Source organism: Microcaecilia unicolor, chromosome 3, assembly GCF_901765095.1.
Source record: "Microcaecilia unicolor chromosome 3, aMicUni1.1, whole genome shotgun sequence".
Classification (NCBI taxonomy): Eukaryota; Metazoa; Chordata; class Amphibia; order Gymnophiona; family Siphonopidae; genus Microcaecilia; species Microcaecilia unicolor.
In genome coordinates, this window is record NC_044033.1 from 526,875,649 (window position 1) to 526,893,435 (window position 17,787).

General features: G+C 44.8%; 1 protein-coding gene across 2 annotated transcripts in view; it reads left to right on the forward strand.

The window, feature by feature from the left end:
* ARMC2 (armadillo repeat containing 2) overlaps positions 1–17,787 on the forward strand; it is a 179,302-nt gene that overhangs the window by 159,774 nt on the left and 1,741 nt on the right. For both annotated transcript variants that reach the window (XM_030199186.1, XM_030199187.1), the window contains exons 15-17: positions 1,431–1,544; positions 8,376–8,508; positions 9,792–9,952. In XM_030199186.1, coding sequence (XP_030055046.1) covers positions 1,431–1,544; positions 8,376–8,508; positions 9,792–9,952 — 408 coding nt within the window. The remainder of the gene's footprint in view (positions 1–1,430; positions 1,545–8,375; positions 8,509–9,791; positions 9,953–17,787) is intronic.

Here is a 17,787-nt window from a genome sequence, read left to right on the forward strand (position 1 = left end):
GCCAGGGCTTGAAAAGAGCGATCGAGGGGGGGGGAAGTTGTGCTTTGCCCTCTGATGATTGGATGGACTATATGAAATTTTAAATAAATAATTAACATCCCTTTTAAAATGTAAAAAATTACCTTTAGGAGGTTGGCTCTGAATTGGCTGCTCTCATTGTGTATTTTCTGGAATCAGCTGACATTGGCACTTAGAAGGTGCCTGCTGATGCCACTGTTTTTAGATGTGTAGTTTTGTAGAATGATTCCTGCCACTGCACATCTAGGTGACCCTAATACGCATCTAACAGCCTCTGCAAAAAATAAGCTGGCAATTGTAAATGCCCCAACCTGAAAGGTATTAATCCATAAATGAACCTTTTTTCCGTAGATGGGAAGGCAGTAGAACTAGAGGACATGAAATGAGATTGAAGGGGGGGGGGGGGGCAGACTCAATAAAAATGTCAGAAAGTATTTTTTCACGGAGAGGGTGGTGGATACTTGGAATGCCCTCCCGCGGGAGGTGGTGGAGATGAAAACGGTAATGGAATCCAAAAGTACGTGGGATAAACATAAAGGAATCCTGTTCAGAAGAAATGGATCCTCAGAAGCTTAGCAGAGATTGGGTGGCAGAGCCGGTGGTTGGGAGGCAGGGCTCGTGCTGGGCAGACTTCTACAGTCTGTGCCCTGAAAATGACAGATACAAATCAAGGTAGGGTATACACAAAAAGTAGCACATATGAGTTTATCTTGTTGGGCAGACTGGATGGACCCTGCAGGTCTTTTTCTGCCGTCATCTACTATGTTACTATGTAATTCTGTGAGAGATTAACAAAATTCGTTTGTGGTACAGTTACAGATTTGTATTATATTTGGTAGATTTCACTGAAACCTTCAGCTTGGTGATAGCAGTGGCGTACCAAGGGGCGGTCCGCCCCGGGTGCACGCCGCTGGGGAGGTGGGGGGGGGTGCCGCGCGCCTGTGGGCTCTGAGTCCGCTCGTTCACTCCCTGCTGCTCCCTCTGCGCGGAACAGGTTACTTCCTGTTCCGGGGCAGAGGGAGCAGCAGCCAGGGAACGAGCGGACTCGGAGCCAACAGGCGTGCGGCACCCCCCCAGTGGACTCGGAGCCAACAGGCGCGCGGCACCCCCCAGCAGGTAAAAATGCACCCGGGGGGGGAGGGGAACCCGGGGAGGGTGTAATTTCGCCGAGGGGGGGGGATGCTGCACCCGGGGGGGGGGGGGGGGCGCATAGGCGATCCGCCCCGGGTGTCAGCTAGCCTAGGATCGCCACTGGGTGATAGCACCAGGAAAGTCTCTGGTTGTTTGTTTTTTCTCAGATTTTGCATTCTGGACAAGAACCTTTTGCAAGACTGGGAAAGAAAAATGCAAATAGCAGTAAATATATATATTATTGACAGCAAAATAATGTCATTTTTCTCTTAATTTGGCAGTGCTTTTAAAACTTTTGATAAGCGACAGTATGGATGGGATCCTGGAGGCTGCACGGGTCTTTGGCAATCTCTCCAGATACCAGGAGGTCCGTGATTTCATTGTGCAAAAGAAAGGTGAGCTGTGTTCTGTACACATGTACTAAAATCTGAAAGCAAATAAATCCCTTGGCTCCATGTTTAAATGGAATAACTTAGGCTAGCGGTATAAGTTTATTAAAATGTTCTTGCCTGGTAGCCACAGATGATGTACACAGGTCACAGTTTAACTAGAAGTAGCGGACTCCGCTGAGCTACATGTTCAGAGATGTCAAGGGTGAGCCATCCCAAAGAGTGAGATTTACCACTCCAAGGAGTGAGAGTGAAGGCCAAAGATTGAGATTTTTCAGACGATATACATCCAGGGTATAAATCTAGAATGATTTAAGTGTAGTATTGCTTTGCAAATGAATCAAGGCAGCATTAAATGATATTGGCTTTTCTTTGAAGCCTCTGAAAGAATATAGATAAAGTGGGGAGCAATTTGGATACAGTTTTTGAGCTCTTCCATCCAGTAGTTAAAAGTATGTACATCGGTTTAAGAGCACGTGTACTTACAGTAAAGGGAGGAAGAGGGCAAAGGGAAGCAGCAGGCAGGAAGGTGTGCTCAGATTTCTGGTCGGACCACTTGGTTTACTTCTCTAAGGCTTCCCTCTCATGAAAGCAGTGATCAAGATCAGTCTCTGGCACTGAAGCTCTGTGTGAGAAATAGGGCTCCGCGAGTGTGAGAGCTTTCAAATGAGTGCGACACACTGCTAATGAGTGAGACGTAGCATCCCTGAATGTTTGTTTCTCCGAGGACAAGCAGGCTGATTATTCTGCACAATTGGGTCGTCATCCGCAACGGCCCAGGAGACGGGAACAAACTTGCAAAGCAAAGAAGAACTTTCTAGAACGTGCCGTGCGCGGGCCGAACACACACCATACATGCGCGAACGGCTTCCCGCCCGCGACGCGAGTGCCCCCATCAGTTCTTTTCTTTCCGCGGTCTAAGAGACGCGATTTTTCACTGTGGTCTTGTGTGCCCAGGAGACTCAATTAGCGTTTACCGCTTTACTTTTATTCTTTTTAGCTATTGTAGTAACAATAATGGTAACAAGGTGGTGTACAAATACCACAGTATGAACATAATATTAATACAAATGTACATACGAAAAAAATGAAATATACTTGAAAAGCTTATTCATATAGCCAGGCTTTATAAGTGTATTCGCTCTGCTGCTCCCCAGTACTGCTCCACACTTGTCTCTCCCTACGCCCCCCCCCCCCTCGAGTACTCCGTTCTGTAGAAAAATCTCTCTTATCCGTCCCCTTCTCCTCTACTGCTAATTCCAGACTCCGTTCCTTTTATCTTGCTGCACCTCACGCCTGGAATAGACTTCCCGAGCCTGTACGTCTGGCCCCGTCTTTGGCCGTTTTCAAGGCCAAACTTAAAGCCCACCTCTTTACCACTGCTTTTGACTCCTAACCACTGCTCACTTGCCCTGTCCTTTATCCTCACCTATTTATCCCCTTACCCTTAATTGTTCTGTCTGCTTGTCTTATCTAGATTGTAAGCTCTTTGAGCAGTGACTGTCTTTTTTGTGTATGGTGTACAGCGCTGCGTATGCCTTGTAGCGCTATAGAAGTGATAAGTAGTAGTAATGTAGAAGCCTGCCCTTGCAGATCAGCAACGCGGCCGTGCAGGCTTCTGTTTCTGTGAGTCTGACGTCCTGCACATACGTGCAGGACGTCAGACTCACAGAAACAGAAGTGGCCTAGTGGTTAGGGTGGTGGACTTTGGTCCTGGGGAACTGAGTTCGATTCCCACTTCAGGCACAGGCAGCTCCTTGTGACTCTGGGCAAGTCACTTAACCCTCCATTGCCCCATGTAAGCCGCATTGAGCCTGCCATGAGTGGGAAAGTGCGGGGTACAAATGTAACAAAATAAATAAACAAAAATATGAAAAGACATTCTTCACCATCTTGAAATCCAGCAGAAGAGCATTCCATAAAGTTGGTCGAGTGCAAGGAAAGGCTGTCTTCATAGTTAACTAACTTACTGTGGCAGCTGGGAAATGTTGCAATGATGGGTGGATCAAATCGATGGAGGGGTGGTACAGTGGGGGTAATTTTGTTAAGGAGCCCCTTAGTTTTAAGCACTAAGAAGTGCTTTCTGAGAAGTTCTGAGAGAAGAGGACATTTCTCTAGTAAGTAAACACTATTTTGCTTTGGGAACTTAAAGATTGGGGCTTAAAGGAGGCATTGTAGGTTAGTGTTAGGCAAAATAAAAATATAAAAAGCAATTTTATCAACTAATCTCCATAGTCTTTTCCACTTAGTTTTAAAAACTTTGTACCACAGCATTAACAGAATCTAGCAGGCACTGCAGGATCTAGTTTAGTATAAAGGGGGAATAAAGAGAGAGAGAGAAAAGCAAGCATCATTAACTAGTTGCCATAGTGTACAAACCCTTTTCCCCTAGTTTTAAAGTGAAATTTTCTCTAGAAATAGGCATTTTCCCCATAGTTTTAAACTGAAACCTTTTCTAGAGGTAGAAACTAAACAGCCAAAAACTCTTATTCTAAAAGGCAGTTATTTTCTGTTCCTTGGCTGCTGGAGAGGTAGCTCATCCAGCGACCTCAATTAAGTGTTAATTAAGATGTGGGGAAGTAGCATACTTGCATAGGTTGCTGAGTCAGCTTCAAAGAGCCTGTTTAAAAGAGGCCCCTTAGATTCAAAACTATATAAAGAGGAAAGGTCCCACTGAACTTTCTTTCTGAGAAGTTCCGAGAGAAGAGCACATAAGTGAAAGCTATTTTCCTTTGTGCTTTGGGAACTTAAAGATTGGGGTTTAAAGGAGGAATTGTAGGTTAGTGTTAGGCAAAATAAAAATATAAAAAGTAATTTTATCAACTAATCTCCATAGTCTTTTCCACTTAGTTTTAAAAACTTTGTAATACAGCATTAACAGAATCTAGCAGGCACTGCAGGATCTAGGATCTAGTTTAGTCTTCCCACCCACCCCTAGGACAACTCTTCATTTATAGTCAGTTATTGTAATTAGGGTAACAAGCAAGAAGTGTTCTTACAGAGTTTTAAATACATTTCGTTACCATCTAAGAAGGAAACACTAAATATATCATACAATATACTATATAAACTAAAAGACACTTTTATATTAGGCTAGTATCCTTAATACTGTATCAAGTTTTAAATTATTGAAAAACTCAAAAACACTAAGATGGAGTCAGCAGTCCAGCAGCGAGAGGGGTGCTATCCAGTCTTTTGCATTGAGTGTCACATGTATGATTATCTCCCAGTTGGTAGATGTCATATGTGTGTGTCCGTTCTCTTGAGGCTAGAGTGGCAGACTTGGTGGAGCTGAGGGAGACAGAGAGGTACATAGAGGAGACCTAAACTTGCTATTGTTGGCTAGATCATTTCTCTCCAAGTGAATTACAATATCAGTATTAGAATCCTTTCTCTCTTCTTGTATCACGTTCAGTATTTGGTTGGTACTTCTGGTAGCAGAGAATCCTGGTAAGCATTTCAGTAGGTTGGGACCCTTGAACTGTGCTCATAAGTTAATGCCTTTTACAATGAAGGCTCCTAGCAGTAAGAATTTTCTGCTTTAAGCTGATCTGTCATTGTTTTGGCAATGTCTTTTGAATTGAGTTATGTTCCTTGCATCATAATGGTCCAATGCAGCAAAGGAATTAAATAGGGGCCAAGGTTGGGAGGGTGAATGTCTCTGAGACACGGGTCATAATCCACCTGGGCCTACTGTGACCCATCTATTCCTCTGTTGCTTTATTCTCTGTGGCAGTGCTGGTGGTAAATTGGCTGTGAACTGGGATAGTCTTGGATTCCTCCTTAATTGCAGCCAATTCTTTCTTGAGTTTACTGATTTCATCTTTCATAGCTGATATTTGGAGACAGAATGGGGCAAGCTCTAAGGTTCTAGATAGTTTGTCTTAGATTAAGGCACAACAGCCTTAGTCAAGGCTGTATTAATAAGCAGTGTCAAGCTAGATGCAAAGCACTGATAAAGAAGGCTAAAAGAGAATATGAAGACATCTTGGAGACAAAAACTCATAGTAACAGCTTTTTCAGGTACATTACTACTACTACTTAACATTTCTAGAGCGCTACTAGGGTTACGCAGCGCTGTACAAGTTAACAAAGAGAGACAGTCCCTGCTCAAAGAGCTTACAATCTAATAGACAAGTGAACGGTCGGTCCGATAGGGGCAGTCAAATTGGGGCAGTCTGGATTCACATTAGAAGCAGAAAGCCTGTGATGGAATCCATGGGACCCGTTAGATCATGAAGGAGCAAAAGGGGCACTCAGGGTGGACAAGGCCATAGCGGAGAGATTGAATTAATTCTTTACGGAAGAAGATGTAAGAGAATCTACCTGTACCGGAAATGGTTTTCAAGAGTGAAGTTGCGGAGGAACTGAAAGAAATCTCGGTGAACCTAGAAGACAAATTGAGAAGTTAAAGAGTGATAAATCACCTGGATTGGATGGCATATACCTGAGAGTACTGAAAGAACTCAAAAATGAAATTGCTGATCTGTTGTTAGTGATCTGTAACCTGTCGTCAAAAATCATCTGTAATACCTGAAGATTGGTGTTACACTGGCCACCCTCCAATCTTTAAAAGGGTGATCCCGGAAATTACAGACTGGTAAGCCTGACATCGGTGCTTGGCAAAGTAGTGGAAACTATGATAAAAAATAAAATTACGGAACATGTAGACAAACATGGTTTGATGGGATAGAGTCAGCATGGGTTCAGCCAAGGGAAGTCTTGCTTCACCAATTTGCTTAATTTCTTTGAAGGCGTAAACAAACGTGGATAAAGGAAACTGGTTGAGGTAATGTATCTGGATTTTCAGAAAGTTTTTGACAAAGTTCCTCGTGAGAGACTCCTGAGAAAATTAAAAAGGCCTGGGATAGGAGGCAATGTCCTGTGGATTAAGAATTGGTTATTTATTTAATACATCTATAACCCACCTATCCAACAATCTAGGCAAGGTACAATAAAACACTCCATAAAAATGCACAAACAGTACAAAATAATACAGACAGCAGAACCCAAAAAAATCTCAAAACCCATCCATCAACCAAACGCCCTGAAGAACAGAGGGTAGTTTAAATGGTCATAGGCCAATTTCTTCAGTGGAGGAGGGTGACTAGTGGACTGCCGCAGGGATCTCTACTGGGACCGGTGCTATTTAACATATTTAGACTTGATCTGGAAAACAGAATGATGAGTGAGGTGATTAAATTTGCAGATGACACAAAATTATTCAAAGTTGTTGAAATGCATGCAGATTGTGAAAAATTGCAGGAAACCCTTAGGAAACTGGAAGTCTGGGCATCCAAATGGCAGATGAAATTTAATGTGGACAAATGCAAAGTGATGCATATTGGGAAGAGTAATCCGAATCATAGTTAGCTGATGCTAGGGTCCTTCACCTTAGGAGTCGGTACTCAAGAAAAAGGGTTAGGTGTCATTGTAGATAATACGTTGAAATCTTCTCCCAAGTGTGCAGTGGTGGCCAAAAAACCAAACAGGATGCTAGGAATTACTAGGAAAGGGATGCAAAATAAGACCGAAAATACTACGATGCCTCTATATCGCTCCATGGTGCGACTTCACCTTGAATATTGTGTTCTTTCTGGTCGCTGTATCTCAAAAAAGATATAGTGGAATTAGAAAAGGTTCAAAAAAGAGTGACCAAAATGATAAAGGGGATGGATGGAACTCCTCCTATTTGAGGAAAGGCTAAAAGGTTAGGTCTCTTCAGCTTGGAAAAGAGATGGCTGAGGGGGGATATGATTGAGGTCTATAAAATCCTGAGTGGTGTAGAACGAGTAGAAGTGAATCAATTTTTCACTCTTTCAAAAAGTACAAAGACCGGGGGATACTCAATGAAATTACATGGAAATACTTTTAAAACAAATAGGAGGAAATATTTTTTCACTCCAAAGAATAGTGAAGCTCTGGAACTCTTTGCCAGAAGATGTGGTAACAGCAATTATTGTATCTGGGTTTTAAGTAGGTGTGGTAGCCGTGTTAGTCCACTCTTAAAGATTATCAATAGAAATCAAACAAAATAAAACATGGAAAAGAAAATAAGATGATCTGGGTTTTAAAAAGTGTTGGACAAGTTCCTGGAGGAAAAGTCCATAGTCTGTTATTGAGATGGACATGGGGGAAGCCACTGCTTGCCCTGGGATTGCTAGCATGGAATGTTGCTACTCTTTGGGACTCTGAATGGAATCTTGTTACTCTTTAGGATTCTAGAATCTTGCTATTCTTTGGGCTTCTACGTGGAATGTTGCTACTATTTGGGTTTCTGCCAGATACTTGTGATCTGGCTTGACCACTGTTGGAAGCAGGATACTGGGCTAGATGGACCATTGGTCTGACCCAGTATGTGTATTCTTATGTACTTATGCCTTTTTTCCTAACTAGGAATGTTCCTGTGTTAGTTCTGTGTGTTGGTGCTGTTTTCATATTGCAAGTGTGCCATTTAGGTTTGTGTGTTTTTGCAGGGTTTTTAATAGCTCTTTTTGACTGACTTTACAGCAGTACATGTAAATATAATTATACAAAGCACAATAAAGTGAAAAGTTGATATCACAGGACTCTAATTCTAATGACTTTTTGTTGTGCTGCTTTTCGTTTTCATTTGTCATGTAAAATCCTGTTAGTATAAATGTGGAATATAAATACACAATATTAATTTTCTAAAGTTTTATGATGGGGGAAGAGGGTGGGGGAGCAAGGCAGAAGGGTTTCCTAGGGCAACTAAAATTCATGCACCAGACCTGCCAGGCTATCTTTCAGCCCCAAACTGTCCCAATATTTCCTTATGACAATAATTGTAATTGTTAATTTCTTTCTGAAATGTAGTGTACAAGTTCATGATTGCGCTGTTGGATGCTAAACATCAAGATGTCTGCTTTTCTGCTTGTGGAGTTCTCATAAATCTGACAGCAGATAGCGATAAACGAGCCCTTCTGAAAGAGGAGGGTGGAGTTCAAAAGTAAGTGTGGAATGTTCATGTTTTGTACTTTTTCAAATTATTCCAGGCTCGGGGGGGGGGGGGGGGAGGGGGGCTATGGGAGTAGGAAGTAGGCCTGGTTTTTCCCCCACTAACTCTCAGGGGGGTTGGGAGGGGTTCAAAAGGGCTGGCTGCCTCTATACTTCTGGGGGGTGGGAGAGAGGGAGGGGGATCGGAAGGGGAGCTTCTTCCAGGAGGCTGGGAGAGAGGTATGGGGCTACTTCTCTGTTCCTGGGGCATTGGGATGGGAATGGGGAGGGAGTTGGGAAGGAGGTAGGAGGCTGATTCTGTGTTCTTGGGGGGTTGGGGTGGGATGGAGGGGGATTGGAAAAGGGAGGTTTTTCCGAGGGGGTTGGGAGGGAGGTAGGGGGCTGCTTCTCTGCTCCTGAGGTGGAGGAGGGAGGGAAGGGGATTGTGGCACATTGGCCAGGACCCAGAAGTTAATCGGCACTGGCCAGTATTCAGACCAGTACCTGGTTAACTCCCTGCATAAGGTTAAGGCAGCCATTTTTCTATCCTAACTTTATATGGTTGTTCCGCTGGTTAGTGGACTGAAAATGGCTGCTAACTGGCTAAGCCTGTGCCCCACCCCTAGACCACCCACAAACCAGCTGGTTTCAGCATGGGCGGTTAGAGGTGATATTCAGCGTCACTCTCCGGTTAAGAGCTGCTGAATATCCCTGGGTAGCCCCACACAAGCCATTTCATGGCCAGTCTCCTCATGGTTGTTTAAATCACTTTGAATGTTGACTCCGTGGATTTTGGTCTCTATATTGTAATGTAAACGTTTGACTCGGATGTGGGAAAACAAGGTATAACTTGGGGCCACCCAAGCCAAATATGTAACTGTTGTGTATAGAGCCACTTCAGATATAGTGATGTGAAAAAGTTTTTGCTTGCCTCCTGATTTCCCTTATCATTGCACATATGTCGCATTGAATGATTTCTGACCTTTAAACAAAATGTAATATTAGACATGAGGAACCTGAGTAACCACATAGCACAGCTTTTAAATTATTAATACAAATACAGATATTGCCTTCCCACTAACTTTATCTTACTGTGCCTCATCTTACCAATTAGGCAGTAAAAGCCCTTTCTGCTTCATTCTGGAGCAGTTCTGAAGCCCGGGAAGGTTCCGAGAGCTGTTGCACATCATTGAAAGCATCTTAGCATACTATTTCAGTGAGAAATGCTCAGAAATACCTTTAAATCCAGATGATTAAGATTGATGATTAATTCTGTCTTTTTGAAATATTTAACAGATTAATGGATTGTTTAAGAGACTTTGGGCCTTCAGATTGGCAGCTTGCTAGCTTAGTCTGCAAAACCTTTTGGAATTTCAGTGAAAATATTACAAATGCTGCATTATGTTTTGGAGTTGAAGAGACAAACACACTTCTAGCACTGTTGTCTTCATATCTCGGTAAGGGCAAAATTGGAGATCTTTTGAGGGGGGGGGGGTGTATTGCTTCAGTATTGCAGCCTGCTCACTTGATCACCACAGACTACTCAAAGACAAAAATACTACAGATTCTTTTAGATTCATATTGGGTAAATGAAACTCTTTATTTGCACTTTAATTGGAGAGTGTATAAGTCATTATTGTTACTGCATCACAATGATTAAGAAATACACACACACTAATCGAGTACATTACTAAAGGAAGGCTATAGAAAAGTAAAATAAGAAAGATATCTACTATAATAAAACTCACCCTCAACGTTCTGAGGACACTGACGTCAGTGAAGCCAAGCCCTGACTTCCTTCAAAAAGGTTCGAAGGTTCGTGGTGGTGAAGCCACCAAAATCGCTCCGGGCCCCGCCCTCGAGGGCGGAGCAATGGCAGAACAACGAAGGGATTGGCAGGGAGGGAGGCAGGGAGGCGGGGGTGGGTGGGAAATCGCTCCGGGCCCCGCCCTCGTGTCAAACGTCATGACGTTGGGGGCGGAGCAATGGCAGAACAACGAAGGGGTTGGCCAGGGAGGGGGGGTGTTGGCGACGAAAACCGTGCTAGCGCCCGTTTCATTTGCTCAGAAACAGGCCTCTTTTACTAGTTTATATATATACATACATCATCATCACTGATCAGGAATTACATCATTCAGGCCCTTATCTCATCAGCTGAGAGGCCCGTTGCAGCGAAAGCCTGAAGCGTCCAGACCAGGAACAAGTCTTTTCTGCACGATGCTTCCACTCACAGAATGAGCCCCAGAGTTCCACCGCAACAAGCCCCCTTTTAAAGCTAAAACTTATCCAGAAATGTGCATGGGGATGCCGTCACACTCTCTCAGTTCAAGAAAACAAACCACTGGCCAGGTGAATCATTTACCAAACCTCAAGAGTACCCGCCCCCCTTCTGCACAAGCTGGCTTCAGGGACATACATTGTTCTTAAGAGGCGCCTTATCTCATACATTGTTCTTAAGAGGTGCCTTATCTTATACCAGCCTGTTCTTTGAGATATACCAGGAAAGTCACTTTTGGGTCAAAGACAGGGGATTTTAAAAATGTATTATCGATTAAAGCAAGACTGAAAAGCAATTTTTAATATTTTCCATCACAGGGGGGTTTCCTCCAAGCACCCATCTTTAATTGAGTGGAACATGTTATGAAGCAGCAAGGTCATTGCTTTTTCAGGATAGTTAACGTCATGCTGTAACTAATGAAACTGTTCTTTGATAGTCAAATGCTGTGTTTTTCCATGTTACTGCAGGTTTTATGAGTCATTTATAACTTTGGCCATCAGACATCTGTTGCACATACTTCCCCTTCCCACTTTGCCTCTCCTTCTCCCCCCTCCCTCAGCTGTTTTCCCTGTAATGACAAATTAAAAAAAAAAAATAGAAGATTGAGTTGATCCAGAATGAATGATGAAAACCCACAGCAGAATTATCAATAAGACAAATGTAGGCTTCCATTCACTTTTCACATACAATGCAAAATTTTGATCCTTAATCAGAAAATACTTTACATGCAGATTCTATCTTATCTCTGATCTTTCCTTATTATCCAATATGCTCCTTACTCTCGTCTACTCAGAGTTGTTCAGCTATCCCTGCGGTAGCGTACCAGACTTACAATCTACTCGCCATTCAGCTTTCTTGTCTTTGAGTCTGGCTGTCTTTGTGGAATGCTTTGCCCTTTGCCGTCCGTATTGAACAATCTTACTCACGTTTTAAGATTGCTTTAAATACTCATTTATTTACAAATGCCTTTTCATCTGGCTTGGAGTTGTGACGTACTGGCCAACATGTCTGAGCAGCTATGTGTGCCTTATCTTGCTTAACTGAGTCTTGCTTTTCTTATTCTATCTCCTTTTTGAGTTGGAGTTCCTAATTTCTTTTCTTTTAAAATGTTGTATTTTGTTTGTAGTGATTGTAAACCACTACTACTACTATTTAGCATTTCTATAGCGCTACAAGGCATACGCAGCGCTGCACAAACATAGAAGAAAGACAGTCCCTGCTCAAAGAGTTTACAATCTAATAGGCAAAAAATAAATAAAGTAAGCAAATCAAATCAATTAATGTGAACGGGAAGGAAGAGAGGAGGGTAGGTGGAGGCGAGTGGTTACAAGTGGTTACGAGTCAAAAGCAATGTTAAAGAGGTGGGCTTTCAGTCTAGATTTAAAGGTGGCCAAGGATGGGGCAAGACGTAGGGGCTCAGGAAGTTTATTCCAGGCGTAGGGTGCAGCGAGACAGAAGGCGCGAAGTCTGGAGTTGGCAGTAGTGGAGAGGGGAACAGATAAGAAGGATTTATCCATGGAGCGGAGTGCACAGGAAGGGGTGTAGGGATGGACGAGTGTGGAGAGATACTGGGGAGCAGCAGAGTGAGTACATTTATAGGTTAGTAGAAGAAGTTTGAACAGGATGCGAAAACGGATAGGGAGCCAGTGAAGGGTCTTGAGGAGAGGGGTAGTATGAGTAAAGCGACCCTGGCAGAAGATGAGACGGGCAGCAGAGTTTTGAACCGACTGGAGAGGGGAGAGGTGACTAAGTGGGAGGCTAGCAAGAAGCAGATTGCAGTAGTCTAAACGAGAGGTGACAAGGGTGTGGATGAGGGTTTTGGTAGAGTGCTCGGAAAGAAAGGGGCGGATTTTACGGATGTTGTAAAGAAAGAAACGACAGGTCTTGGCAATCTGCTGGATATGAGCAGAGAAGGAGAGAGAAGAGTCAAAGATGACCCCAAGGTTTCGAGCTGAGGAGACAGGGAGAATGAGAGAGCCATCAACAGAAATAGAAAACGGGGGGAGCAGGGAGGTGGGTTTAGGGGGGAAAATGAGAAGCTCGGTTTTGGTCATATTTAATTTCAGGTGGCGTTGAGACATCCAGACAGCAATGTCAGACAAGCACGCTGAAACTTTGGTTTGGATGCAAGGTGAGATATCAGGGGTAGAAAGGTAGATTTGGGAGTCATCAGCATAGAGATGGTAGGAAAAGCCATGGGGTGAGATTAATGAACCAAGGGAAGAAGTGTAGATAGAAAAGAGGAGGGGACCAAGAACAGAACCCTGAGGTACGCCGACAGGCAGAGGGATAGAAGTAGAAGAGGATCCACCAGAGTGAACACTAAAGGTGCGGAGGGAGAGGTAGGAAGAGAACCAGGAAAGGACAGAGCCCTGGAATCCAAGTGAGGACAGGGTATCGAGAAGTATGCTGTGATCGACAGTGTCAAAAGCAGCGGAAAGATCAAGAAGAATGAGGATGGAATATTGACCTCTGGATTTAGCCAGTAATAGGTCATTGGAGACTTTAGTAAGCTCAGTTTCGGTTGAGTGGAGAGGGCGAAAACCAGATTGTAGTGGGTCAAGAATAGCATGTGAGGAGAGAAAATCAAGGCAGCGGCGGTGAACAGCACGCTCAAGTAATTTGGAGAGAAAAGGAAGGAGGGAGATGGGTCGGTAATTAGAGGGACAAGTAGGGTCGAGTGAAGGCTTCTTAAGGAGAGGTGTGACCACAGCATGTTTAAAGGCAGCAGGGACAGTCGCAGTGGAAAGTGAGAGGTTGAGAATGTGACAGATAAAAGGAATAAGAGCAGGAGAGATGGCATTAAGAAGGTGGGTGGGAATGGGATCAGAAGAACAGGTGGTACATTTTGAGGAGGAAAGGAGAAGTGTAGTTTCCTCAATAGTAACTTCAGGAAAGGAGGAAAGGGAATGAGGGGAAGGAGAGAGAGGGGAACGGACTAGTGGAGGGAGAGGTGGTGAGGTAGAGAAAGCAAGGTTTATCTTTTGAACTTTGTTGTGAAAGAATTCAGCAAGGGTCTGAGGAGATAATGAAGGGGGAGGGGGCACCTTGAGGAGAGAGTTCAATGTGGTGAAGAGAAGTCGAGGATTAGAGCCAAGAGAGTTGGTCAGTTGGATATAATAATCCTGTTTGGCACGTAAAAGAGCAGATTGGAAGGAGGTCAGCATGAACTTAGTGTAAGAAATCAGCAAGGGCTCGAGATTTCCGCCAGAGGCGTTCGGCGGAGCGGGTACAGAAACGTAGGTAGCAGATATTAGAAGTCAGCCAAGGTTGGGGTTTTGTACGCCTTACAGGGCGGGTCATCAAAGGTGCAAGAGTGTCTAAGGCAGAGGATAGAGTATTGTTGTAAGAAGAAACAGCCTCGTTGACAGACGTGGATGGTGCCACAGTAGAGAGGAGGTTTGAAACATGGGAGGATAGAGATGAAGGGTCAATATCGTGAAGATTCCTAGATAAATTAGATAAGATAGGATGGGACTGGGAGGGAGGAGATTTAAGTGTGAAAGTTATAAGATGGTGATCAGAGGAGGGAAGATCAGAGGCAAGGAAACTAGAAGGTGAACAGTTGGAGGAGAAGATGAGATCAAGACAGTGACCATTTTGATGAGTGGGGGAGGTGGAGCATAGTTGGAGATTAAAGGAGGACGTTAAAGCGAGTAACTTGGAAATATAAGAGTTGGAAGGATCATTAGCAGGAATATTAAAGTCACCAAGGATGAGAGAGGGGGAGGAAGGATCATGGAAGAAGGCAAGCCAGGCGTCAAAGTCACTGAGGATGAAAGGGACTTATCAGGGGGACGATAAATGACCGCTATTCGAAGAGGCAGAGGAGAGAAAAGGCGGATAGAGTGGACTTCAAAGGAGGAAAAACAGTGAGATTGAGATGGAAGAAGGGGTTGAAATCTGGAGGAGGGAGAGAGAAGTAGTCCAACACCGCCCCCACGACCAGCAGGGCGAGGAGTATGTGAAAATAGATAACCGCCATGGCACAGGGCTGCGACTGAAGCAGAGTCATCAGGGCAGAGCCAGGTTTCTGTTATGGCGAGCAGATGGAGGTGACGCGAGATAAAGAGGTCCTGGATATAGGGGAGTTTGTTACAGATAGAGCGGGCATTCCATAGGGCGCAAGAGAAGGGCAGAGAAGAGGAGTGGAGTAGAGGAATAGAGATGAGGTTAGAGAGGTCATGGTGAGATCTGTAGAGTTTGGATAATAGTTGGTGAGGAGGGCCAGGATTGGGATTGATGTCACCAGCTGAGAGTAAGAGAAGGAGTAAAAGAGAGCGGAGGAGAGTAGGAGAGGTGTGGCCACGAAGGCGAGAGGTATTTAGGTGGAATGGGGAAGGCAAAATGGAGGGAAGAAAGAGATGGAGATTAAAAGCCAAGAGGGAGGAAGAGGGTAGGAGAGAAGGTGAGGTGATGAAGTCAATGGATGGGAAGTGAGTTCCTGTAGCGGAGAGAGGTAGGGGGTGAGGGAAAAGATTAGGAAGGGACAGAGCTAGGAAGAGAATGTGAATAGGGGCCATAAATGATTAAGGTACTTTAGCAACTGGAAAATGATTAGATACAAAGAGAAAAATGCCCTGCGCGCCATTAGGCGCACGGCACCTAGAGCGGAGGCCCTAACTTGGTCAGAGTACACTTGTGTGCCATTAGTGCTTTAGACTCTAGGGTTGATAATGAGCCAGTTTCCTTTCATCCCTTGATAGTTAGGATTCATGAAAGGTTTATTTCATACCAAATCTCCTATCAAACCACCTCCAGTGGTGTGGTATCTCAGTCATCCTCACAGCTCTCATGAAACCTCCATTTGAACCACTTCATTCCTGTTCTTTGAAGTTCCTCACGTATAAGGTATTGTTTTTAATAGTACTGACTTCTGCCAGAAGAGTAAATGAACTTCAAGTCCTTGTGGCAGACTCACCTTACACCAGGTTTTCTACCAGGACAGGGTTGTTCTCCAAACCCACCCCAAATTCCTCCTTAAAGTGGTATTGGAGTTCCACCTCAATCAGTCTATTTGTACTTCCTGTTTTCTTCCCTAAGCCACACACTCTTCCTGGAGAAGCAACACTGCATACCTTAGACTGCAAGCGAGCTGTAGCTTATTATATGGAGCGTACAGAACCTCATAAGAAGTCCTCCCAGCTTTTTGTATCCTTTGACCTTAACAGATTAAGGATTCCCATCACCAAACTTCTTGACTTGGCTGGTTGACTATCTCCTATATGTATGCTCAAGCTGGGCTGACCTTTCGTGGTCATGTCACCGCTCACAATGTAAGAGCCATGGCGGCTTTAGTACCCATTTCCGCTTTGCGTCCGTTGAAGAAATTTGCAAGGTGGCAACGTGGTCTTCCGTCCACACCTTCACTACTCACTATCTGAAGCAGAATTCTAGACAGAATAGCAGTTTGGACAAGCAGTCCTACAAAATCTTTTTACTATTTGAATGTCAATTCCGCCCTCTGGCCCTTTTTTCCCGCCAGGCTCACTTTCTCCTTAGTTCCCGAGATGATGATGATTATTATAATTGTGAGCCTGGCAGCTACTGAGTCCCACATGTGAGAATATTCATGCCTGCTTATCCTTGGAGAAAGCAAGGTTTCTTACCTGTAGCATGTGTTGTCCGAGGACAGCAGGCATATATTCTCACATACCTCCCGCCTCGCCTTGGAGTTGTCTTGCTAGCTTTAGTATTACACTGCTGGTCCCGTTCTCAAGCGTTGAGCAGGAAGGCACCTGCTCATGCACACTGGAAGTACTGCCTTAAAGCTTTAAAGTGACAGTGCACTATGGCAGTGTCTGCACCCATATGTAAGAATATATGCCTGCTGTCTTTGGAGAACACCTGCTACAGGTAAGTAACTTTGCTTTCTAGTAGCAGTTCCTTCAGCTAGACAGATGAACTAAAAGTGCTGGTCATCTATGAACTATATCTTCAGTGGTGTCGTGGAGGGGCATAATCGAACGGGGCCGGCCAACTATATGGACGGCCATCTCTAAGGCCAGCCCCGTAAAGCGGCATACCCAACCGCATTATCGAAACAAGATGGCCGGCCTTCTTTCGTTTTGATAATACAGTCGAGGCCGGCCAAATCTCAACATTTGGGCTGGCCTTAGAGATCGCTGGCGTTAGAGATGGCCGCCATTGGTTTTTGCTGATAATGGAAACTAATGGCGGCCATCTCAAACCTGGCCAAATCCAAGCCCTTTGGTTGTGGGAGGAGCCAGCATTTATAGTGCAGTGGTCCCCCTCACATGCCAGGACACCAACCGGGCACCCTAGGGGGCACTGCAGTGGACTTCACAAATTGATCCCAGGTGCATAGCTCCCTTACCTTGGGTGCCGAGCCCCCCAAACCCACTACCCACAACTGTACAACACTACCGTAGCCTTTAAAGGGTAAAGGGGGGCACCTACATGTGGGTACAGTGAGTTTCGGGTGGGTATTGGAGGGCTCCCATTTACCACCACAAGTGTAACAGGTGGGGGGGGGGATGGGCCTGGGTCCGCCTGCCTGAAGTCCACTGAGCACCCACTAAAACTGCTCCAGGGACCTGCATACTGCTGTCATGGAGCTGGGTATGACATTTGAGGCTGGCACAAAAATGTTTAAAAATGTTTTTTTTGGATGGGAGGAGGTTGGTGACCACTGGGGGAGTAAGGGGAGGTGATCCCCGATTCCCTCCGGTGGTCATCTGGTCAGTTGGGGCACTTTTTTGAGGCTTGGTCCTAAAAATAAATGGACCAAGTAAAGCCGGCCAAATGCTCGTCAGAGCCGGCCTTTTTTTTTCCATTATCAGCCGAAGCCGGCCATCTTGTAACCACGCCCCCCGTCCCGCCTTCGGTACCCTGCCGACATGCCCCCTTTAACTTTGGCTGGCCCTGCGACCGGAAAGCAGTTGAAGCCGGCCAAAATCGGCTTTCGATTATACCGATTTGGCCGGCTTTAGGAGATGGCCGGCCGTCTCCCGGTTTGTGTCGGAAGATGGCCGGCCTTCTCCTTCGAAAATA